Source organism: Nannobrachium achirus, assembly GCF_963921795.1.
Source record: "Nannobrachium achirus genome assembly, chromosome: 5".
Lineage (NCBI taxonomy): Eukaryota > Metazoa > Chordata > Actinopteri > Myctophiformes > Myctophidae > Nannobrachium > Nannobrachium achirus.
Genome location: NC_137814.1, coordinates 69,076,091 through 69,103,347, shown reverse-complemented (window position 1 = coordinate 69,103,347; position 27,257 = coordinate 69,076,091). Strand labels below are relative to the sequence as shown.

The 27,257-nt window shown below is 42.6% G+C and overlaps 1 protein-coding gene across 1 annotated transcript; it reads right to left on the bottom strand.

The window, feature by feature from the left end:
- Nucleotides 1–203: 203 nt before the first annotated feature.
- LOC308285278 (CYFIP-related Rac1 interactor B-like) lies at nt 204–26,342 on the bottom strand (the record flags this gene model as incomplete). The annotated part of the gene is made up of 6 exons (XM_080725994.1): nt 26,040–26,342; nt 13,704–13,780; nt 11,294–11,393; nt 7,514–7,640; nt 5,533–5,603; nt 204–270 (listed from the first exon to the last, which is right to left on the bottom strand). The coding sequence occupies exons 2-6, from the start codon at nt 13,777–13,779 to the stop codon at nt 204–206; spliced, it is 441 nt and encodes a 146-aa protein (XP_080582120.1). The 5' UTR covers nt 13,780; nt 26,040–26,342.
- Nucleotides 26,343–27,257: the final 915 nt, after the last annotated feature.

Sequence of the window (27,257 nt, the reverse complement as noted above, 5' to 3'; positions counted from 1 at the left end):
TTAAAGCCCCTCCCTTCCCTTCCCCCGCAGACGAACACATGTACATAATATAGTACCAGTTACACTGCTACACTCATACATACTGTGTGTACAGTATTGACGTATTACCTGCTTATTGTAAGTCGCTTTGGATTAAAAGCGTCTGCTAAATGCCTAAATTGTAAATTGTACAGTAATACCAGTTCCACAGCTCCAGTGGTTCGTTAATTCAACAACAGGTTCTTGATCTGTTTGGAGGTAGACTCGTCGTTTAGATGTTTGGTCGTGTACCTGAGGAGAAAACACACGTTGTTCATACAATCTACATTCGATTTGTATATCATTTGAAATGTTTTTTCTAGAATAGCCAATTCTTTTTTAGCTCATTTAGCCGTTATGCCAATGAATTCCTCCCCACACACGTTTCTGTGTTGTCACTGGACGTAGAGCCTTTGTCCTACTGCTCCCGCCCAACACTCCCTGATGACAGGTGCCACCCTCAGCCCGTAGGAATACATGCAATGACAAATATCACCCTTCTGCCTGCCTGGCTCCCCTCCCCCGAACACAGGCCAGTTGTGTTCGCATAGACGCCCGACAAAACCACGTGGATTTGAACCCACAACCTTTACCTTTTTTTACTGACTATATCTACTGCATAGTACTGTGTTCTATTCGTCTGTCATTCAATGTTATATGAGATACTTCCAATTTCTGTGGAAATAAGCGTAGTCTTTTCTAGGATCTCCTTTTAGTAGACCTTGTACCAGTGAACTGTACCGTCATGAAACTGTACCTTTTCCTATGCAAACTGACAATAAAGACTTCAATCAATCAATCAAACCTACCATTGTGCTTGAAATTATTTAAAAAATAATAATAAATAAATAAAATGGTTTATTAGTGTAGTGTAGCCACTGTTTCTTTAACTTAGAACTTGTGAACTATGCTCAAAACCGTACTTTTGGGAACATCCATTGCCTTTGCAATTGTTTTCCTTTTTTGTTCAAAGCAATAATCTCTTCTCTGAACTTTTCTGACCATTCCTTAGACTTAGCCATGTTTCTAACTGCTCTAATCACAGTCAACAAACTTCTAGTCAGGCCAGGTTGCACATCTGATGCAACTATTTAAGCCCTTGATTAGTCAATTGCAGTTGATTACAAATTATTTCAGGTGTGCTTAAGAGTTGAATAATTGGAAGTGAAAATGGCAGTGAAAGCATTTATCATTGAATTTGAAGGGGGAAAAAACACTAGAAATATTACTTTTGTTGAGCTGTTTACATTGTTCTTGTAGGATTTCTTTATGTCATTCAGTTGACAGTTTGAATTAAGCACCCTGAGGTGTCTTACTAGTAATAATTACTCCCTATTCCATCATAACCATAACAAGACTTTGCATATTGAGCCTTGAAATGTCTAATGTTAATGAAGATTAATTCAAGAATCTTCATGAAGGGAAGATAAATGTTTTCAAATGAAAATATGATTGATTATTGTGTTCAGTTCAATCAATAACTGATCCCACTGACGTCATATTAGAGCTAACTCAATATTACTACCAAGGTAATCAAAAAAGTCAACCAACGAATTAGTTTCTTGCAAAGGGTTGCCCCGCTAATCAATATTAAATCTCGAAAGACACTAGGAGGTGCTCTTATTGGGCCCCTCATTGATTACGGAGTCCTTGTCTGGTATCGCGGTGGCCCAGCTGCCTTAAAGTTAAAGCTCCAAACAGCCCAGAACAAACTAATTAGGGTTGTGCTTGGTCTTCCACCTCAGACCCACATTACCGATCATCACCACGAAAGTGTGGGGTGGCTCAAAGTAGCTGACAGAGTACAGTACAGTATCTTCCAATGGGCCTGGTGTACAAGATTCACTACACCTCCAAGATACCCATGTACCTGGCAAACTACTTCTTAAAGGTCAAGGATGTTCACGATCACAACACCAGAGGCAGCTCCACTAATCATCATCAACGTAGATTTAACACTAAACAAGGCTCTAACTCGTTCTCCTGCTACACCATCAACATGTGGAACGCCCTTCCACAAGCCCTAAAGGAGAACAAATCCCTAGCCTCCTTCAAAATTGGTATGAAAAGTCACCTTCAGACAGCTGCTACCCGTGACTTGTAAATAGACTAAGCCCCCATATGCTCCCCCCCCTTTTTCTCTTTTTCTGCCTTTGTATTTGATGTTATGCTTTTGAAACTGATATTATCCTAGATAAAGTATTATGTTCTATCCGTCTGTCTTTTAATGTTATATGAGATACTTAACACATATGGTGCCAACCCCGAGTTTCCCGAGTTTGTTTTCAAATAGACCGCTGTGCCAACCCCGAGTTTCCCGAGTTTGGCCTTAATTACTTAATTAGGTTAATTACACTCTCACCCATCTTGTTACAAAGTTTGTTGCTTCTGTGATAAAAAATAAGTCAGAAATCACATATTCAACAAGTAATGTGACCAAAAACAAAGACAAATGCTTCCCATGAACCACAATATTGCTAAACCATGGCTCAAATGGCTCAAATATGAAATTCATAATAACTCGCTATGACGAAATGCTTTTCAGTGCGTCCAGGCCATAGAGTATATATAAAAGGTCCAGGCTAGTCAATTTCACCTTTATTACACACGATGGCGCCATTGTCAGATTAGTGTACCCCCTGCTGAAGTGAAACCAATGGACTGAAGCAAGCCAGCCAGGGTGTGTGTTTGTGACACACTATCTACTTGTGTTGTGATCATCACCCACCAACAACTCTAGTCTGCCTGCCTATCGTTACATTATTCTGCAGCTTCATCATCACATCAAACAAACGAGTGGGTCGCTGTAATTTCTACTTCACCATCAAAGATGGCGACGCTGCGCTACAACAGCAGCGGGACTATCCATTTTACTCATCATCATCATGATCACCGTTTGAGCTCTGCTCAATCAACTCCAACGGTGCAGACTGCTCCAAACGGCAAACGGTGATAGTTCGCTGGGTAAGTGGCTCAAACGTGCTGGCTGCGGTGCCGCCGCCGCGTCGCCGGGCCGGTTCTCCCCGTCCCCGATCAACTCCAAACGGGCAGTCTTCTCCAAGCGGCGTCGCGGTGCCGGGCCGGTTCGGTTCTCTAGACGCCGATCAACTCCAAGCGGGCAGGCTCTTCCAAACGGTGACGCGGAGCCGGGCTGGTTCGGTTCCAAACGCCGTGATACGGCTCCTTCGCGGGTCGCCATCAAGTCGTCCTGGTCAACGTACCACGATGTCCCGATCACGCACCGTGATGTCCCGGTCCTCACGCTGCTTAGCCGTCGGCCGGACCGATTGTCCGCACGCCGTGATGTCCTGGTTCCTCCTGGTCCACTCCAAACGATTGTGGTTCATCATCACCTCAGTAACCTTACCTCAGTAACTAAAAACCTGCCCACGCTAGCCGGAACAGCGGCCCGTCGGGATAGTGAGCGGACCCCCACAAGAATTAGTCGGTCGCGGTGACAAACAACATATTCTTCATCATCATCATCATCATCATCATCATCATCACAACACACTCTAGTCTATCACGGGCTGCAGTGAATGTCCTGTTAGTGGGTCACTGTGACAAAAAAACGTGTTCTATTTCATTACAACAATGTCACCTCCTTCAAAGACGGTGGCGCTAACAACAGCAGCTGGTCGCGGTGGTGCGCGGAACCAGTCGCTAACGCGAGTCCAGAAGACGCAGTCTAAAACAGCCGATCTACAAGCACACAACGCCAGCCGATCTACAAGCACACAACGCCTCGCATGGGGAGGCGTTGTGTAGTCCCCTGACTGACTCGGTGAAGAGTGGAAACCACAGCGAGATCGAAGGCACACATCCCATTCCCAGAGACCCAGACCACAACTTTCCAGTGAGTTTGTATTTTATATATATATAGCCTATATAATCGTCAGATGAATCAATTTATTTTTTATAATCTAAATCGCTCTGGGTAGGATAAATGTGTCTGCTAAAACTTTTAGGCTAAAGGTGTAAATTGATTTGTGTTTTTTTTCCTCCCATCTGGGAGGGGGAGAGAGAGAGAGGGCTGGAGGGATAGATAAATGTGTTTATTGTGTGTGTGTGTGTGTGTGTGTGTGTGTGTGTGTGTGTGTGTGTGTGTGTGTGTGAGAGAGAGAGAAAGAAAGAAAGGGAGGGAGGATAAAGCTCCATTGAATTGACTGTGTGATTGATTGTGTGAGAGAGGGTTAGAGAGAAATGTATTGTGTGTGTGTGTGTGTGTGTGTGTGTGTGTGTGTGTGTGTGTGTGTGTGTGTGTGTGTGTGTGTGTGTGTGTGTGTGTGAGTGAGTGAGTGAGTGAGAGAGTGAGAATGTATTGTGTGTGAGAGAAAGAGGAAGGAGGAAGAGAGAGAGAGAAAAAGTATTTATTGTTGTGTGTGTGTGTGAGAGAGAGAGGGAGGGGAGAGAGAAATAGTGAGTGTGTGTGTGTGTGTGCGTGCGTGCGTGCGTGCGTGCGTGTGTGTGAGACACATTGTATTGTATTGTAAATGGATTTTATTTTTCTATATTTATAGGTAGTGGTTCGTGCAGAGGAGCCTGCTGACTTCCCTTTGGAGAACTGAAAACTTTCCTTGGCCTGCCTGCTGTTTCTGACCGGCCTCATCTCAACTCACACGTGCACGCACGCAGCCTCTGAACTGTGAACATGCACATGCACACGCACACGAGCATGCATGCAGACTCTGAACTGTGAACGTGCACACGTACAGGCGCACGCATGCACGCGCGCAGACACACAATGTGAGAAACAATGTGAACAAGCCAGAGAAACACTGAACTAGCAAGAATACACTTGATTGAAAACGGTAAAGAAACAAAATAAAAAACACTTATTTGTCTTATTCTTTTGTATTTCTTTGAAGGAAAAATACTGTAAATACAATATTGAAGTCATTGAAATCAAAGCTAAAAAGATCAAGTGAGTTTTCAGCCTGATACAGTATCATTCACTAAAAGCTGTTTTTCTCAAAACAAGGTCTAAAAAGGGGTCATTTTTGGCCGTTTTTTTTTTTTGTCTGGCCTATAAATACAGAAGCGAACATCGTAGAAACATGGTTCTTGGACCGGGTGAAACTAGAGAATCTCCTCTTTCATTCGATGTGTTGTGTGATTTTGTCACGATAAAACTGAATGCGGAGGCTGTCTTCGAAGTTGGTCAAAAACATGGCAAGAGCACAGTACAGACAGAAATAAGCCATGGCAACAGATGTGTTAAAGTGTGGTTCCTGTGGAAATAAGCCTCGGCTTTCTAGGATCTCCTTTTAGTTGACCTTGTACCAGTGATTTGTACTGTCATGAAACTGTACTTTTTTCTATTGCAAACTTCTAATACATTCTTCAATCAATCAATCAATGAGTTAAGATACTGTATGTAATACTTAGTTAGTTTCAAGATGTAAAACTTGATGTTTGAAGACCTTTCTGTAGTGATTTGATGAGGATACAGTGTACTGAGTTATCATTATAATTATAACAGCCTATAATAATAATATAGATGTGTGTTTGAACCTGAGAGCGTTGAGCAGTCCTTCCACACTGTTTGGAGGTTGTTCCTTCAGGACCTTGATGCACCCTTTCATCTGAAACAAACACATCACATCTCACATCACAACACACATCAGCTCTCAACTATTTTCTTCACCCTAAGCAATGAGATCATTTTAAAATCATTGAAATCAGTTATTTCATTTTGGGTCAAATGTCTTATTTCGTTATTAAGTATCAGTGTAATAATCAGGATAATCTCCAGTGATATGTCCAGCAACTTGCAATGGGCCTGGTGTACAAGATACACTACACCACTAAGATACCCATGTACCTGGCAAAATACTTTATAAACGTTAAGGACATCCACAATTACAACACCAGAGGCAGCGCCACAGATCACGTTCAACCCAGAGTCAACTCAAACGAAGGGTCAAACTCGTTCTTCTGCTATACAACCAAAATGTGTAACGCCCTACCGAAGGCCTTAAAGGAGTGTGGTTCCCTAGCATCCTTTAAAATCGCCCTGAAAAACCACTTACAGGCAGCAGCCGTTCGCAACTGGCAATAACAAACCTAGCCCAGCCTTACCCTCCCCTGACCCTTCTTTGTATTTACGTACTGTATATTTTTTTGCACTGTTTATTTCATTTTTATTTATCTTTTTTTTACTGTATCTACTGCCTAGTACTGTGTTCTATCCATCTGTCATTCAATGTTATATGAGATACTTCAATGGTTTCCTGTGGAAATAAGCCAAGTGCTTTCCAAGGATCTCCTTTTAGTTGACCTTGTACCAGTGAACTGTACCGTCATGAAACTGTACCTTTTTCTATGCAAACTGACAATAAAGTCTTCAATCAATCAATCAATCAATAAAGGCCAATGTTAATTTCTCAACAATGATCTGATCACTGTTCATTACCTTGCATGTTCACTGAACAGTTGCTCATCTCTGGTTTTCATACACTAGTAAAACATTCATGACTTGATGTCTTTTAGAATATCATAATTCATCCAGGATTGTGTTGTAACTGTAATTCTGTCAACCTCCACAGGGGAAGTTTGGAAAGTTCAGACTGGAGGTTGGTAACTGGCACCACCTAGTGTTCACATGTTTTAGCAGATAATTTGATGCCTGTCCATCTATATTTGACATGTGTTATAATTTATACAAGCCTTTTATTGTTTAATGCAACACTAAAGTATTAACCACTTTCAACGTGGTATCCCTATTCTGGGAATGTTATTATAGGTGAGCATTTTCCAACCTTCTGTCTTTTCAACCCCAAACAAAAGTATGAAAAACTCCATTTTTCATACTCGGCAGGGCAGGAAACCGCCGTTGCCCCTCAGTTTGGCCTAAATCTTGTTTTATTTGATGGCCTTCCTGCCCTGGCATTTGGCCTTTGTGCCGTCAAGAAATGGACAACACCAAAGTCCAAGTGGCCTTGCCCTTAAAATGATGAAATTCCAGGCCTTGACAATTTGCTCTCTTGGCCCCCGAACTGTGGAATAAACTCCCTGTCACACTTAGAACTACAGACTCACTCCCTAGCTTCCATTAGAACTACAGACTCACTCCCTGGCTTCCACTGTGGACTGAAGACTCACCTGTTCAGACTCCACCTAAACCCATAGCACTACTGTAACACTCCCCTTCCCTCGATGATCATACATGAAGCTAGTTAGCATTTATTAGGTTTTAAAAGTTTTTTACTGATTGGGTGCGTGGTTGACCTATATTATTGTTTTTTCTAGATTGATATTCCTATGCATTTGTTATATTTATATTGTACCACTGACATATCATCTTGCTTGTTATAGTGATGTGCATTACCTGCTTATTGTAAGTCGCTTTGGATTAAAAGCATCTGCTAAATGCATAAACTGTAAACTATAGAAGTATGAAAAACGGAGGTGAAGTTCATGGTGTTCCATACAGTAAGGTCAAAGGGAGGTGAAAGGTTATCCTGTAAGGTCAGAGGTCAGAGGTCATACATACATCTATGTTGGAGGTCTTGCCGAAGGCTCCAGCAGGATGGACGTAGTCATAGAGGATGATGACCCCCACCATCACCCTGAGACACAACAACACTGTCTCTTCACTGGTGAAACGACTCTTATACTCCCTGTAAACACATTAATATCATCATTAATATTATTATTATCATTACAACACTGTCTCTTCACTGGTGAAACAACTTTTATACTCCCTGTAAACATATTAATATCATCATTAATATTACTAGAAGCTGGGCCGCCCGAGCGTCTAGTCGGCGACCTGGCCAACTCGGAACAATGTAAATAGGGAATGAATGCCCCGCCCTTTAATGCAAACCCCATTATACCTGTTTTTTTTACCTGGTCATAGGACCCGTTTTGACCATCTGTCTGCCTGTGTCCATTTATGCCCATATATGGAGATATCTGTAACTGTCTGTCTGTCTGTCTGTCGGCCGGCGTCCATTTTATGTCCATATATGGAGATCACTGCAGTTATAGTTCTGGGTCCATTTTATGCCCATATATGGAGATATCTGTCTATCTGCGTCCATTTTATGCCCATATATGGAGTATCTGTCTGTGCCCGGGTAGCTCAGTCGGTAGAGCTCTCGCCTTTGTACTGCAAGGTCATGGGTTCGATTCCGGGCACCGCCAACTCAGCGTATGAGTAGCATGGCTTGGCAAGTCGTGCGGCAAGTACTGGGATCTGATGGTAGGTGTGGCGCTCCACCTCAGCAGTCCATCTCCCAGGGGTCTAGCGCATTGTAACGGGGACAGACTCCCGCGTGTTACCGGCTGATACCGACAATAAGCCACTCCCGACCTACTTTACTTGTCTGTGCCTCCAACTGTGTTGCAGACACAGTGCCGGTTCCCCCTTTAATGCAAACCTCATTATACCTGTTGTCATAGGACCCGTTTTGAACACCTGTTTGCCTGTGTCCATTTATGCCCATATATGGAGATATCTGTATCTGTCTGTCTGTCTGTCTGTCGGCGTCCATTTTATGTCCATACATGGAGATCACTGCAGTTATAGTTCTGGGTCCATTTTATGCCCATATATGGAGATATCTGTCTATCTGCGTCCATTTTATGCCCATATATGGAGTATCTGTCTGTGCCTCCAACTGTGTTGCAGACACAGTGCCGGTTCCCCCTTTAATGCAAACCTCATTATACCTGTTGTCATAGGACCCGTTTTGAACATCTGTTTGCCTGTGTTCATTTATGCCCATATATGGAGATATCTGTATCTGTCTGTCTGCGTCCATTTTATGCCCATATATGGAGATCTTTGACCATCTGTTTGCCTCTGTCCATTTATGTCCATATATGGAGATATCTGTATCTGTCTGTCTGCAATCCATTTTATGCCCATATATGGGGGCATTCATTATATCTGGGGGCATTCATTTTATGCCCATATACGGAACAATGTAAATAGGGAATGAATGCCCCGCCCTTTAATGCAAACCCCATTATACCTGTTTTTTTACCTGGTCATAGGACCCGTTTTGACCATCTGTCTGCCTGTGTCCATTTATGCCCATATATGGAGATATCTGTAACTATGGAGATCTTTGACCATCTGTTTGCCTCTGTCCATTTATGTCCATATATGGAGATATCTGTATCTGTCTGTCTGCAATGGAGATATCTGTATCTGTCTGTCTGCAATCCATTTTATGCCCATATATGGGGGCATTCATTATATATGGGGGCATTCATTTTATAACCCATATACGGAACAATGTAAATAGGGAATGAATGCCCCGCCCTTTAATGCAAACCCCATTATACCTGTTTTTTTACCTGGTCATAGGACCCGTTTTGACCATCTGTCTGCCTGTGTCCATTTATGCCCATATATGGAGATATCTGTAACTATGGAGATCTTTGACCATCTGTTTGCCTCTGTCCATTTATGTCCATATATGGAGATATCTGTATCTGTCTGTCTGCAATCCATTTTATGCCCATATATGGGGGCATTCATTATATATGGGGGCATTCATTTTATGCCCATATATGGAGAACGCGGGGGCATTCATTTTATGCCCATATATGGAGAACGCGGGGTGTTACTGATGTACTGACCAGTACAACCACAGGGTGTTACTGATGTACTGACCAGTACAACCACAGTGTGTTACTGTTGTACTGACCAGTACAACCACAGGGTGTTACTGTTGTACTGGGAACTGACCGGTAAAACCCAGGGGCATTGTTCCGCCGATTTAAAATGACTCCAATACAGAACTAAAACTTCCTATGATTGGCCCGCTAATTGCGCTGTTTTCCCCCCCGGCCGATCGCAAAAAGAATTGTTCTCCATCCATTGGATCCCATTCATTTTCCCCTTTCGTTTTCTAACCTTAATTAACATTTTCATAAATACTTTATGGTTCCTATCGCTAGTTAAAAATTGCCTTTCAATCACGATGATATGCATTTTGTGAAAATAAGATCCAATTTATGTTAAAATTGATGATAAAGTTGCGGGGGTGGGGGTGGGGGGGCGTGGCCAACTAAACTGATACCAGCCGGCTGTTCTTCTTCGTGTGCTGTAGTTCGGGAGGCTCCGACCACATTCTCCCATGTATCCCTGCGGTTGCACGTGACCGTTGGCAGCCAATAGCCTCCTCTGGTGCTTGCGTCATTTGCGCTGCATAGAAACCAATGGCTTCGCTTTGTCCATATATTTTTTACAGTCTATGGTACAACCACAGGCATTCAAATCATAACCTCAAAAATATCGATAACTTCACAATCAAAGTGGGTGACAAGGTCATAACACGAAAAAACGAAATCTCCTACTTAGGATGTATCCTTGAAGCTAATCTTTCCAGCGAAAAGATGACTTCAAAGGTAATAAATAAAATTAGGCTAGTCAATCTAAGGTTTGACACAAAAGAAATTGCAATAGTAATGGTTCAAGGTTTCTTATCATCCTTAGGGTCATCCAAATAACATATTAAAAGTTGTGAATTATATATTTAGTGGATCAAGGTAAATTTAGGGGGTTCATGTTTGGATCCATTCACTTACTATACAGGAAAAAAGACCCCCCAAAAATCTTCTTTAATTAGCATGTGAGGGGTCTAACTAGGGTTTTTTCATGGTCCTGAATCCATTGCAAGCATTCGTTTTGCACAAAAACATTTGTCGGGTTAAAAACGGACACCAAAAAACAGAGCAGCTGACCCCAGAAAAGTGATGACTCATCACTAAACCATACTTCTATGGGTCCGTTTTTAGCCCAAGGAATGTTTTTTGTGCAAAACAAATGCTTGCAATGGATTCAGAATCATGAAAAACCCCTAGTTAGACCCCACACATGCTACTTAAAGAAGATTTTTTGGGGGTCTTTGTTTCATGTATAGTAAGTGAATGGACCCAAACTTGAACCCCCTGAATTTACCTTGATCCACTAAATATATAATTCACAACTTTTAATATGTTTTTTTGGATGACCCTAAGGATCATAAAAAACCTTGAACCATTACTATTGCAATTTCTTTTGGGTCAGGCCCTTTTTTAGCTTAGATTGACTGGCCTAAATCAACCAACAAACTCGTTTCCTACAGAGGATCGCCCCGATGGTCAACTTCAACACACTGAAGACCATAGCTGGTGCAACAGTCCAGCCCCTCTTTGACTACGGAGTCCACGTATGGTATCCCCACAAGCCCTAAAAACGAAACTCCAAACAGCAAACACACGCACGCGCACGCACACGCACACGCACATCTTACTTCAGAAACAAACTTCAAACTTGGTGGTGGCGTCGCTCAGTGTCTTCAACATGGGCGTGGCACTGGCGTAGAATAGAGACATCCGATTGGCCAGCTCGTTGTTGACATCAACATCATCCTCTGACTGAAAAACAACAACAACAACAACAACATGTCTGTCATGAAACATTTTATTGACAGGCCTACCAGAAGACTCGCCCTCAAAGTGGTAGAATTATACTTTAGTCGTTATTTCTGTCTCGGATCTGTTGAAATAGCGAGGGACAGATATTGATAATAAATCTGCTTGGAGGTCTGACTACAAAATGATGTCACGGCTTAAAAGCCCCATAGAAACCCTTGGCCATTTTAACTGGACTCCTGTCTGATGGCAGTCTGGCAGAGGTTTACACACACATTTGAATTCATTTATTGGATTACGATTAGAGACATAAATCATCAAAATCCAATAGTAATAAGAGACAACAGTATACGGTGCAAAAGATCATGTTCACAAATAATGTCCTTGATTCCCCATGCTATAGGGCAGAGCATGAAACACACAAACTATGGGTATAATGGCATCGTCTTTTCCAGATAAAGTGACTGCCAATGATGGCAGACACAGAGCAGAACTTAGCCAATTGTTTTGCTGCTTTTTTTGCCAGTCCAGCAAGTTGAAGTCCTCTCACACACATTTTATGAACATGCCCTAGGCTACCAAATATCAAAATTATAATTTTACAATTATAACCACAAGCAGAGATGGCATTTGCAAGGGGCTGATATTTTGACCATTTATAGGTAAAGCAGGTGTCCATGTACATGTCAAAAGAGCATCCAACTTCTAGGATGAAAACTGACTTGGTGGATTCATTGATCATGACAATGTCCGGAGTATTGGGGAAGCTTTCCACAGTATTGTTAAATGTATTGTTGAGTTGAGATGAGGCAAACCAGTTCATTTGAACAGTTTTGTTAACATGGAATATTGTGTGTTGTCCAGTGGCACGGCGCAGCACGCACGCACGCACGCACGCACGCACACACGCACACACGCACACACGCACACACACACACACACACACACACACACACACACACACACACACACACACACACACACACCAAAACCAGTAAGACTCCCGAATCGGGAGATAAGCCGCTGTGGACCTGACGGTGATGTCAGCGAGTTGTTGTGACATCACTTCCTGTACAGGGCGGCTACACGAAATGTGGATAACACTATGGAGTGTGACGATTCAAGGCATCTCGGTTAAGTTCTTACCGGACACCACTGCATCGGTTATCTCCATATATGGAGGGATGTGTTGGTTATCTCCATATCTGGAGATTCAACCTTCAACGATTTTGACATCTTGTTACTAATTAGTCGGTAGATAATGCCGGTCTTATATCACAGCCTCCACCTCTCACGTCATACGGGCAGCCATAGTTACACCTGGAATGTTGAATCTCCATATATGGAGATAACCTACGCATCACACAAAGTCTGACCTCACCAGCCCATACTTGGGCATGGACGACTTATATCTCCATATACGGAGATGGCCATATATGGAGATACGATGACATCCACAGCTGATGATGTGGCGTGATGTCATACAATACACAAACAAGCCCTATATAAAGGGGCAATTCTCAGCAGGGAAGAGAGCATTCCCCACTAGCTGAGTATCTTATCACATCTTGGATGTGATGATAAGCTATAAGCTTAGTTGATCCTGGCGATAAGGTCTGAGTCGAGGAATGCTCTCTTCCCTGGTGAGAATTGCCCCTTTATATAGGGCTTGTTTGTGTATTGTATGACATTGTATGACATCACGCCACATCATCAGCTGTGGACTCTGTGATGTCAGAGTGATATCAGCTGTGGACTCTGACGTCACACGTGTCACGTCACACGTGTGACTCAGGGACGGACTCAGGGACGGACGGACGGCCGGTGGAGGTTTTCATACTAAACTGCGACCGTCAGGTCGCAATAAAAAAAAATATATATATATATATATATATATATATATATATATATATATATATATATATATATATATATATATTTATATATTTATATATAAACAAGGTTTTGTTCTCAACCGTGGCTGACAAAGAGAAAACTAGATTAGAATTAAGAAAACCAAAAGCTATTCTATTTCTCCTCCACTCCCTTCGGTATGCAGGACTGTGCAACACGGCCCGTATGCAGGTAGTTTTTAGGCTACTACAAAAGTTATTTCCACTCCTGACCGGATCAGAAACCTGATGGTGGTATTGGTCCCAGGCTAGGCAGACCCCTACATCATCCAATAAAAATTGGTAACCGATGACTGGACTCATCCAATCGCTCACCTGTGTGTGTGTGTGTGTGTGTGTGTGTGTGTGTGTGTGTGTGTGTGTGTGTGTGCGTGCGTGGCTGCGTGCATGTCTTACTCTCAAAGTCGAGGAAGAATTTTCCAGCTGTGTTGTTGTCAATGTCTTTGGTCAACACCTTGATCAGGTTCCCCATACTGTAACACACACACACACACACACACACACACACACACACACACACACACACACACACACACACACACACACACACACACACACACACACACACACACACACACACACACACACACACAGAGAGAGAGAGAGAGAGAGAGATTACTTCAAAGTTCAAAGCATTAACAAACAGCATTCAATATGTCTACAAATTAACTTCAATACATGGTGAATGTGGTTATTTTAATTTGATATATATCTGTTGGCATCTATTGTCAGTTATGTCCATATTATGACCACGGCCGGGCCAAAAGGCAGTGCTCCCCGCAAGCTGTTCTCCCCGCAAACTAAACACACAGCTTTACCTCCGACTTCAGTAAATAAATACTGAGCAGTCCAATGTTTGTTGAAAAGCCGGCATTCGGCATCGACTTTTTAGCCACTTTAGCCATTTTTGAGGCAGGTCACAATGACTTGTGACCAGTCTGACCACCTGCTTGTTATTGAGACACCATCCAATGATCACACACACATCACACTACACATTGCGTCCATAATATGTACGTGAATAAAAACATTTCAAAAATAAAAGCAATGCAGATTTAGTCCATGCATGAGGTAACATTAGGAAATGTGTTTATTTTGTAATTTTACATTAACCCTACGCGGGCCGGTCAGAGTGAACCAAAGGGCCGCATACGGCCCAGGTCTGGTCCAAAGGTTTGATAAACATATGTTTCATTTTGCCACGTCTTTAAAGGTTCTGTGATATACTACTTCATATTTCTGTTAAAATAAGTGTTCAATATACCAGGGATTTTCAAAGTGGGTGATGGGGCACCCTGGGGTGCCGTGACGGCAGTCCAGGGGTGCCGCAAGATCATTTGATAATATTTGGAATTTATTTGGACACTTGAAAAAAATATTTAGTATCATTTGGAACTTGAAGTATAAAGTTATTTTCTGTCAGTTCTAACCAAAATGTCTGTTATCTCAACGTTTTCCTCGCAACATAATCACAAAAATATCGTCACTGTTGGGCAGAAACCTCGTATCTCCAAGTTTCAAATTTGTACGTCTTTTGGTAAAGCAAAGCCCTGCTTCATCAAACAACACTAGTGAAAACAGCCGATCTACAAGCACACAACGCCTCACGATGCGAGGCGTTGTGTGCTTGTAGATCAGCTGTTTTCACTAGTTTAGTACATTTTATAGATGATAAATACAAAACGAACAGTTTTGGACATACAAGGTTTCCACCCGACAACGACGATATGCTATACATAAGGTGCTGGGAGTGAAAATTATAATGTAGGGGTGCCTCGGATTTAAAAAATATATTTATGGGGTGCCCTGAGACAAAAAAGGTTTGGGAACCCCTGCAATATACTGATCATTGTTCTTATAGTGTTTGTTCTTTGTTCTTTAATGAACAGAAAGGTTTATGCATTTTCAGGTCGGGGAAACCAATTTCATTACCAATCAAGAGATGGAAAAATGAGCAGACATTGTGGTACTGGAACACAAGCTAATACACTGGTTCCCAAACAGTTTACAGTTTACAGTTTAGGCATTTAGCAGACGCTTTTAATCCAAAGCGACTTACAATAAGCAGGTAATACACATCACTATAATAAGAAGATAATATGTCAGTACATCAACAACAATATAACAAATGCATAGGAATATCAATCTAGAAAAAATTATAATAACATAGGTAGACCACGCAGTAAAAAACAAACAAAAACTAAAAAAAAAAAGAAAATGCTATCTAGCTTCATGTGTGGTCATTGAGGGAAGGGGAGTGCTACAGTAGTGCTATGGGTTTATGTGGAGTCTGAAGAGGTGAGTCTTCAGACCACGGTGGAAGCTAGGGAGTGATTCTGTAGTTCTAAGTGGACAGATCCACATGTGGGTTGTGGACACATTTTTATGGGTTGCGAGCAAGAATTCCTTAATGGGTTGCGAGCAAGAATTCCTTTTAAGGAATTAATTCCTTAAAAGAATTCCTGTGCTCTGCTCTCCCTCTGCCAACCAAATGAGGAGTGAGCAGGCCGCTTCTTATCATTTGACAGGGGGGAGTTTCCCAGGTGTGGAAGGAACAGGTTACTCCACCCAGTTCCTTTCCCCTCCAGGGGGCGTGTTCTCTCCTCCATCAGTGCCGCGACCACAGTTCTCCCGGTGAACCTATTAGCGCAACGGTGGGGGCGTGGGAGTGTGGGGAACACACACCACTGATGGAGAGGTTATATAGCTTTATATATTGAGAGACACTCTTGCTGATTTCGTAAGAGACTCGTAGCCAATTGCAAGATAGGCCTATTTAAAAGTTATTTGGGGCCATGATGATAACCTCTTCTTCCCACTACTAGACTAAGGATTTATATTGTCTGTGTTTTATTGTTTACAACCACAACTATTCACGTGTGGCAAGATCGCGGTTCCACTAGTTTTACTAGTAGGTTAGTGTAGGCTTAGAAGCCTTTTCAGTTAATGTAATGTTTTCCATTTCCTTTATCCTCATCTAATCTTTCGCTAATTCACCAGGTTTTAAGAACTAGTAGGCTTTTCAGAAGTTAATTTAATGTTTTCCATTTAATGATTTCCTTTATCCTCATCTAATCTTGCTCTAATGCACACAACTGTTTTCGCCAGTTTTTAGGTCTTATTTTAGTTGTTTCTCATAAGCTCGCGACCCTCCTTGCAGGGCTCGAGACTAAGGGACTCCCGAAGTCCCGGGGACCTAAAAATATGTATTTGGGACGCAAATTAATCTCCTCTGTGACGCAATCGGGACGTAGAGGATTTTTTTGCACTGAACGTGCGCATATCACTGTCGCTACATAAATGGTGCGCAGCTGGCAGCATGAAACACACGGAAACTTGATGTAAACAGAGTGGTTAAAAAGTTACCACAGGCAGTGTTATCATCCTTTTCAGGTAGAACTTAACACGCTGCGCTATTTGAAGAGGTTAATTTACACCGCAGAAAGATGCGGAGAACAGACTGTCAAGCTGGCACGTTCCCGAGCTGTGGTAGCTTATTTTCTCTTTCTTTTATTTAACTCTCGACAACAACAGGTCCGCTCGCTCAAATAAATAACTCCATTACAGTTCATCTGAACAAAAACAACGATGCGAGCAGTGAAGCAGACTGCATGCCATGCAAAGAGATCGTGGTTAGGTTATTATTTATTCCGTACGGCGGTGTTGTGCGTGAGCCATTATGATCTAAAAGCCCTCCAAGCCCTGAGGATGCGACGAGTTGTAGGCTTGTAGATTAGCGAGGTTCAACGCGCAACACCTTCGTACGGACAAAGTACAAACCCAGGTTTACCGTAATTCCTCTAACAGTCGTGCATAGTACTTTACCAGGCTAGCAATCCGATTTTTAGGAGCCACAAATGATACTGATGACATATATACATATAAAAACATTAAGGATTGCCAAGCCAAATTCACCAGCATATTAATGATAATAATAAGAGTTAAATATTAATAATAATAACAATACATATTATAACAATAATATATTAATTCATGAATTTATAAAATTTTTGGCGACGGATTATATTCATTTGGGGACGGTTAAATTTGAAGTTTGGGACGGTACTGGGACGTTGGTGAAAAAAGTTAGTCTGGAGCCCTGCCTCCTTGCCCATCGCCCCCCACCGCTGCGCTCAGGTTCACCGGGAAAACTGCAGTCGCATCAGTGCCCATAGAGATCTCTCTCTATAGCTCTGTTGCTACTCAAAGATTTGCCATTTCAGATCATGGCCAATTACATGAGTTATATTTCGTCGTTGTCCAAATGTGTCCAAAACCGTTTGTTTTGTATTTATCATTTAAAAAATAATTTAAACTAGTGAAAACAGCCGATCTATAAGCACACAACGCCTCGCACCACGAGGCGTTGTGTGCTTGTAGATCTGCTGTTTTCACTACTTTCGTGCGAGGGCCTTGAATGATGAAGCAGGGCTTTACTTTGCGAAAAGAAATTACACATTTGAAACTGGGAGATACGAGGTTTCTGCCCGACAGTGACGATTTACTTTGTTGGCCGCCCAGCCCCCAAAATGGAACAAAGAAGCCGACATTTAATTTTTATTTTTTATGGACCGGCCGGGAATGAACCAGCCCTTGACCCCCCCCCCCCCCCCCCCCCCCACACACACACACACACACACACACACACACACACACACACACACCCACACACCCACACACACACACTTTCTACCAGCGGCCTAGTGCAGTGGTTCTCAACCTGCGGGTCGGGACCCCAAATTATTTTGGGGGGGTCCCCAGGTGATTGACTTAACGTGCAACATTTCCAAAGTGACAATTTAAGAGCTTTAATACCTCTAAAATGACCAATTAAACATTGGCCAAATTGTCAAATATTAGAGGCAGAAATTGTGAAAATAGACGATCTACATGCTCACAACGCCTTGTGTTGCGAGGTGTTGTGAGCATGTAGATCTGCTATTTTCACAATAGGACTGTGTTGTACAAAATGTAATGCCTCAGCTTTTAGTGCTCGTCAGGGTGGGGGGTCCCCAGTTAAAATATGATTATTTAGGGGGTCTGGGCCTGAAAAGGTTGAGAACCACTGGTCTAGTGTACATGCAGTCAGGGATGGTCCACGCAGCTGAAGAGAAGGATTAGAAGACGACCCCATTCCTATTCCTACTGCTATGAAGCATGTGAGGCTGTAACTCTGTTAACCATGCCAAGGCCATCACAGCTCAAATCCACGCTGCTCTGCAAGATCATGCTCAACATGTCCACATGCACAGCATGTGGTGTCTGTATTTGTGTATTTCCTATGAACCACGTTAGGTTTCCTGTGCATTAAGCATGTGATACATTAAGAAAAGCATGTTTATTTTAACAACATGCTAAGTGTCAGGGTCAGGGAAGGGAAACAGCATGAGCCTCAACACCCACCAGGTTCAATAAAACACCCTTGGTGTGCTGAACTTTACTGTAAGTGCAGAGACTGTCAGCGGTCAAAGAACCTTTATATTTAGTCCAAAAACACACATGATGACTGTCTGGATTCAACAAAGACTATTTGTCCAACTGCTATGAAAGAGTATTTGCCACTATGTCCAAATTGGAAAAAGCGCACTCTTTCGAACGCCCATCATTTCGACCGGAGTGTTAGCGTCTCACTCCACGGAGGTTAGGGTTAGGGTGAGGGTTAGAGTCAGGTGTCGAAAAGATGACATGTAGTAACAGCGACACGCTCCTGTACAAATTGAGAACTACTTTTAAAAAGACCACTAAGATCTACCCACCCCCAACAATAGTTGTCCCAGTACTGAAATATGTAATGTGGAAAAATCTTTCTCCCATTCTGTATGGAAGTCGTAGGTTTTCAGGTTCTTTGCCACTCACACATTTATATAACTTTGTTACTGACATACTGTATGCTCGCAAGCAACACAGTTAAGCATTTCATTGCAGGTTTGCCTTCTTGATGTCAATCAATCAAGTCACCGGCTTAAAGGGGTGGTGACATCCAAAAATAAATTTTGAGTTTTTTATGCTTTTTTTAATGTTTCCTGGCCTCAATTACACCAAAAAAACACCAACTTTTAACTTGCAGTCGTTCCCCTGTTATCTGTGGTTTTTTGACGATTTCTGCATAATGAGGCTCTGATGCTCTGATCATTGGCTCTCTGACAGTCTCGTCACTAGCAGTTAGTGCACCCCCCCCCCCCCCTCCTCCGCCTCCTGGGCTCTACTCTCTCCCTGTCTGTATTTCTCCACAGCCCACGTTTTGAGGAAGTAATCTCTACATTATATTGTCCTTTAATCGTAAATATGGGCATATAAAATACATGTGTCCATTCAAATATCTTATTTACATCAATATCCTTCATATCAAGTAGTCAGTTTATGCTTTTGTGAAATAGTGAAAATCGCTATGTATCGCTATGTATTTTCCGCCCTGGCTGGCAGCGCCTCCCTCCTCATTACCGAGGCCGAGGACAGCGCTCTGCTCCCGGAGCAGCAGAGCTCCGTGGAGAGCCTACTATAACACGCTGCCCTGTCCTCCCCCCCACACACACGGGCACGGCGACCCGGCGAGCAGACAGTAAAACGCTATGATAACACAAGCAATACTCGCGACTCTCGATGCTGTTCGCGTGTGTGCCTCTTCAGGGCTCAGCTCAGCCTCTGTGTGTCAGTGTGTGTGTGTGTGTGTGTGTGTGTGTGTGTGTGTCTGTCACAGTGTGTCTTGTACCAAAGCAAAGCAGCGAAACAAATGCCTCGCGTCTGCGAGCAATGCATGCATCTCTCGGCCAGTGTTGGAGCCGGGGCGGTCCTCTGTGTGTGTGTGCAGGGGCGTCACTAGCAATTCTGGGCCCCTAGGCCAGAAATCTGTATGGGCCCCCCCATGCAAGCGGAGAACCGGCCAACCGGGAACACTTTGTTACTGTTTGAATGACATGTCTCACAATGATACGGTAGCCGTGATCGCCTCAGCAATCATGTTCACCTTATTTGTCAAATTGTAACACCATTTAACATTTTTGTCTACTTTTAGTTTTACTCTTGTAGCCTAAGCAGGATATAAACAAACATGTAGTGTCTGGTGTAACAATTTGACAATGCTAGCTCTTGAAACAAAGTCCAGGAATTTTAACTTGATCTAACCATGATCACTACACATAATCATCCATTACATGCACACTCAGATACAGCTACTGTATTATTAATACAGTATAATCCACAACAGTCCCATGAAATAAAAAGTGCAGACCACCATCATCACCAGCAAGTGAATGAGACACCAGAACTCTGACTTGAGCCCAGCCTCCCATGCAAGCCAATATAAAACAGTATAACAATAAAACACTACATTGTATTTTTAGTAGCAGCTTAAATATGTGCAGGTGTTGTGCAGAATATACAATCACTAATCAATAGCAGCAGTGCTCAAGCAAATGCACATGAGGAGATATAGGCTATACATAGGAAGTAGAATAGGAGAAAACATAAGCAGTATAGGACTATTCAGATTGGGTGAAGTATGAACATGATTAGCCTACATGCAAAAATGAGTCTGCATGCAATCAGAACTTTGGCTAGTTAGCTAAACTATGGAAAACAAGGGTTGGATATAATGATCTGAGAATACATCTACTGTATAACAGGCTAGATCATATAAGGCTATATGAGAATGGCATAACAGGACATTCTTGTGTGTACTGTGTCTGTGTGTATGCACATACATTGTTTTAACAGCAAAGTCAGTCAGTGTGTTTAATCTACAGCAAGATCCTGTGAACATTTTGGGAGTTCACAAAACAATAATAGCCTACTGTGACTGACTGAAACAAAAATATTGTGATGCCTAGATTGTTATTTTTGTATGACATAATCATATGACTACTAGATAGATGATGGGATATTATACAATTATTGTTATTACTAGGGACATCCAGCAGTTTGTCTTGTTTCTCCAGCAGAGTTTCTAGTGTCTCTGGAAGAGGTTGCACATGAACTCTGCAGCGGCCGCACTGAGGCGCTCAAACACAAACACTCTGACATTAATCCTCACACTACTTGACACTATTACCATACTTTAGATAACTAGTCATTGTTGCAACAAACCAAACCATTTTTCACTTTGATTTGGGAACCTACATACATTCATAACATGATGCGATTGTGATCAACTGATCATGTCACTAGTTTGGGAGTGCTTCCTTCCAGAACTTAGCAAACAGGTGTTTTGTTCGAAACACTTGCGTTTGTGCTTAAAACGTTATCCATGCTTATTGCTTAATGGTGTTGGATAAAGAAGGAAGAAGGAAGAGGGGAGAAGATTTTCTGTTGCATGCTTACCCAGACAGTCAAGCTCTCCTCTCAGTTTACAGTAATGAAACATGCTGCTCTATGTCACATTACGTCTTTTTTTCTCTCTCTCCCTGTCTCTGTTCAATGCGTGTTGTGTGTGGAAGAAGCCGGGGGAGGGTGGAGCGAACAGAACCTGAAAGTTGATCTTATGTTTGCAGTCTTTTTTTTTTTTTTTTTTTCTCCCTCTCCCTGCCTCTGTTCAATGCATGCTGTTGTGTGCTGAAGAAGCTGCTTTACAGTCAGGACCGGGGGAGGGTGGGGCGAACAGAACGTGAGAGTTGATCTTATGTTTGCAGGGCCAATGAAAAGACTTTTCCATTTACCAGATGATCATAATTATCCTGTAGAGCACACCTAAGTTTCACAACCATAACATGATGCAAGCGGACGCACAAACCGCAAAGCTACTATAGGTCTCAAAACAACGTGAAAGCAGGAGAAACCATTTTAGCTTTGTAAGGGGTGAGTATATAATATAGGGACCCTCAATTATTTAAATTGTATCGCTCATTGGTTTTATTCCAGCAGTAATTTTAAGTTTTTAGACACAAATGATAAACATCATAATAATAATTATTATTATTGGGGGAAAAAGAGTTTTAATCCAGACTTTTCGAGGGCCTCTGGCACCTTGGGCCCCCTTACCTCAGTCTAACTTTCCTACCCCTAGCTACGCCACTGTGTGTGTGTGTGTGTGTGTGTGTGTGTGTGTGTGCGCGCGCGCGCGCGCGCGCGTGTGTGTGTGTGTGTGTGTGTGTGTGTGAGAGAGAGAGAGAGAGAGAGAGAGAGAGAGAGAGAGAGAGAGAGAGAGAGCGTGCGTGTGAGAGCGTGCGTGCGTGACTGCGTGTGCGTGTGTGTGGCCAGTGGCCACTTTGGGTACCATAGTTTGAGAACTGCTGGCCTAAGGGCTGAAGTGAGTGATTTGTATTAATAATCAAAATCAAAATGATTGTAGTGGAGAGATAAAGTGCATTTGCCTCTGAGATGTAGTGGAGTAGAAGTATAAGAATTGAACATTGGAAATACTCAAGTAAAGTACAAATATTCAAAATTGTACTCAAGCTATACTAATATTTGTTAGAATGAGTGGGAGAGAGAGGCTCCCCTAGTGGTGATTATAGAGTATTTCAGGTGACAGACCGTTTTTCATGACACCTGAACAGAGAAAGAGACCATGGCTCCATGGAGTGGATTTTCAAGTTTAAACATTTTAAAACATGTTTTTAGGACCAGGGCAAAGACCTTTATGATTGGTAAAAACAGAATGTCATTTAACCTTTAATGCATGTGGCAGATGCCAAAAAGAGGAAGAGTTTTGTGATTTTTTTTATAAATGTGAACTGTTGCGATAAAAGAAGGCTAGAGAATGGAATACAAGCACCCTAAGGTCTACTAAATGGAATGAATAGAATACAAGCACCCTAAGGTCTACTAAATGGAATGAATAGAATACAAGCACCCTAAGGTCTACTAAATGGTAAATGGTGCATTTACATGGCACCTTTATCCAAGGCGCTTTACATAGATTGTGCATTACATTCACCCATTCACACACATACATTACATTCACCCATTCACAAACACATTCATACACCGATGGCAGAGGAAACCATGCAAGGCACCAACCTGCTCACCAGTAACCTCGCCTCACCAGGCTTTCCCCTCAGAGAAAGCCTGGTCTTCGTTTACTAAACGGGCCGTTTGATCCGGTCGGGAGCGGAAGAGCTCCTACGTTTTTCTGTAGTCCAAAACGGACTACACTTTGGCCGGAAACAACGACCGGAAACAGTTTCAACCCAGTTTAGCGCATGCGCAAGTAGTTAGCGCATGCGCAAGTACGGGATAAAACTGTTTCCGGTCGTTGTTTCCGGCCAAAGTGTAGTCCGTTTTGGACTACAGAAAAACGTAGGAGCTCTTCCGCTCCCGACCGGATCAAAATCCCGAAATTGGAAGCCAGCCCAGGCTAGCTCACCAGGAGCAACTAGGGGTTCAGAGTCTTGCTCAAGGACACACACACACACACACACACACACACACACACACACACACACACACACACACACACACACACACACACACACACACACACACACACATACACTACATCAACCACTGAAGGAACAGGAAGCAATATTTACACGACCATATGAGGAAGTATGTCATTGCGTCAGGCACAAACCTTGGATCTCCGTAGTTTAAGTTGTTTCACCATTTTTTGTTTTGAAATTGTTTACCTATTAAAAACTGGCCCAAAATAGCATGTCTGTGGGGTTTTAAATAAATACTGAACCAAAGAAAATATGAACAAGAGCTTGTAACTAAATAATAACTACATACTTGGTGAAAAGTAAGTAGGCCTAACACTTCTGGGCACACACACCCAACACTGACAAATACATAGTTATTAGTAGATATAAGTAGCCTATTATATTACAAAATAATTATATTAACACTAATCTATTTTGGTATGTTTTGCAGACAGAGAAGGTGGCTGTCACACTGAAAGTGGTTTCCAGCACACCAGGGGCGTCAATTGGGTATGGCAGGGGTATGCAGCTGCCATACCCTGGGTCCAGGGGGGAAAATAAAAGTTACTTTTAATATAAATCCATGAATGTCTCTTTGTCTTCTGTGCTGGTTATTATGTTGTTAAATTACAGTAAAATTACAAAATAGTCACTTTAACATGGCTTTATAATTATTTTCTCCACACTTGTATTCTCCCCATCTTGACAGAATGGTATATTCCCAGGTTCCGCAGGTCAGCTGCACAGGTGCAATTCATTATTGTTAATTGTGGCCTGTTTACTAACATGCCAAGTTTAGCTGCACTTGAATAATCGCTCCAGGTTGTCCAAGAAACCGTAGAAAAAATTAAATGTACTTCTTAAAATAAATGTATCTGTTGTTAAGGTATGGCAACATGCCTGGTGTCTTGCTTCGCGCGCGTGCAAGACACCAGTCATGTTGCCATACCTTAGCTTTTTCTGAACTGACGCCACTGCAGCAGACATGCACAGAGTGGCAAACTGTCACACTGAAAGTGGTTTCTAGCAGCAGACATGCACAGAGTGGCAAACTGTCACACTGAAAGTGGTTTCTAGCAGCAGACATGCACAGAGTGTGGCACACTGTCACACTGAAAGTGGTTTCTAGCAGCAGACATGCACAGAGTGTGGCACACTGTCACACTGAAAGTGGTTTCTAGCAGCAGACATGCACAGAGTGTGGCACACTGTCACACTGAAAGTGGTTTCCAGCAGACATGCACAGTGTGGCAAACTGTCACACTGAAAGTGGTTTCCAGCAAGCAGCCAGACTGAAAAGCAGAAGTGCTTCTTACAGCTCTGCAGTCTGCACGTACCCACGCAACATGTCACATGACCGTGCGTGCACTGGAGCTCCCAGCTCCGTGCTGTGAACTTGTAGATCTGTTTTTAACCCATTTAGGGAACGCATTATGTATTACTCATTATTAACTTTAACCATCATTTTATGCTTTAAATCAGGGCTTAGGCACAGGTAACAAGATTGGCACAGGGGAGGGTGATCACTGGCGCGTGATTATGGATCCCACTGGGAAAGATGCAGTGTCGTGGACAATAACTGTGAAAACGAGCGCTCTATGCCGTTTCCATCCATCTTTCCCAGTGGGATCCATAATCACGCATCACTGGCACACTGGCACAAAGTGAGAGAGGATTTTTGTCTTAAAACTTACGTGTAAATGACATCCTGCACATAATTCTACTTTCATTCTTCAACTCATGAACTCTGAGTGGAAGGGAGTCTGTTGGGTTATTGCTCTAATAATGATCACTGTCCCCAATGTGAAAGAACACTATTCCAAAGGAGAATTCCTTCCAAATAAACTACTGCAAATTTTACATTTTGATTTCACAATTTCACAATTAAACTTAATGTTGACATGGCACACTGACTATCAAGAAAATAAAAACATGGCACTTATATAAAAAAAGGTTGCCGACTATGTCAACCCCTGCTTTAAATAGTGGAAAAATAGCAGATCTACAAGCTCACAGCGTGGCACTTTTTCACACTGTGAGCTTGTAGATCTGTTATTTGTCCATAGCTAAAGTATAACATAAATGGATTAATCTACTCGTTGGTTGCATCACTGCCTGCCATGATGAGAAAAACTGCACTGCCATCAACCTGTGTTTGTTTTGTTTTCACTTCTATTACAACAGAATTAAAACATGATAGACAAAGAATCAGTACATTCTCATGTTGATTAAAGCGTATCACTTTGGAGTTTTTTTTTTCTTTTCTGTGTATCATGGATGTACAACTGTTGTTTTGTTGTGTATTATAAGTACAGAGGAGATGTGACATTTTAATCTGCCTCTTGCCCTGTTCCCACTAGTAAAAGAGACTGCATACTGTACGCTGTTAGGGTGGTCCCTCCGGTGCTATTGGAAGCACTTTGTCTCTGTGGCACCCATAGGGTGGCACCCCATCGCGATGCCCTGCTGCTGCTGCTGCTCCCTGGAAGCCGCCGCTGATCCGGGAGGGTAAAATCAAAGTTGTCGGGAGGGTTAAACTTGGCCATCTTCACCGCTTGACTTCTTGACACCATGTTCAGGTTATGACCATAGAGTTATAATAAGAAGGTTATGACCGATGGAATAAGTCACTCTTGACAACGTACTTTGACTACAGAGGTTGATGTTTATTAACGCTCCATCATCACATGTTGCATGCCTTGTTGTGTACGTGCAACCAACTAATGCTTCCGGTGCAGTCCCGTCTCTTAAAGAGACACACACTCTGCAACATATATTCATTCACATGACATAGCCCTGAATACAGGACGGTCATGGTGCCGCCTCAACTTGAGGAGTAGTGGGCAATCGAGCCCTCAACGGTTTGAGCTAGGAACGTCAGATTTAAAAAAAATAAAGTGCTTACCTAAGCCAACTTTGATAACAATTTGACGCCGCACAACGTTCATTACACGCCGCTACCGGATTGTTGAATAAAACGCATTTTTGTCCGAAATTATTTTGCTTAACATAGGACTTCCGCCTCTAGTGGACAGTCGCGTCATCGCATCATCTCCGTTCACTACAATGATCAACCGGAGATGATGCGACTGTCCACTAGAGGCAGAAGTCCTGTGTTAAGCAAAATACTTTCGGACAAAAATGCTTTTTATTAGGCGACATGACCGTCCTGTATTCAGGAGGTTGAAAAATGGTTTGCCCTGCCGCTCTGAGCAGCCGGTCACCTGTCTGTCCCTGATCACATTGTGACAACACCAGGGCCAGATTTACCCATCAGGGTGCCCGGTGCTTGGACCGAGTTTGGACCGGCTTGTGTGTGCTTGTCTCCCGGGGCTGTGTGGCCATCAGCGTCGCTGCTCGTGGAGGCAGTCAGTGGAGCTCGAACTGACACAAAAACACTCTTGCTTAGGAGTCCAGCTTGTCTCTTACGTTTCTTTTCGTAATCTTTTCTTTTTTGGCTCCCACTTGCCTGTTTTCTAAATGCTGGGGAATCATTCTCTGAGTCTGTACACACAAGTGAAGTGGGGTAAACAAGGAAGTTTGAGTGATTTCGCGCGAAGGAACGTGCCCCGAACGTGCCAAGCCAACGGACTGC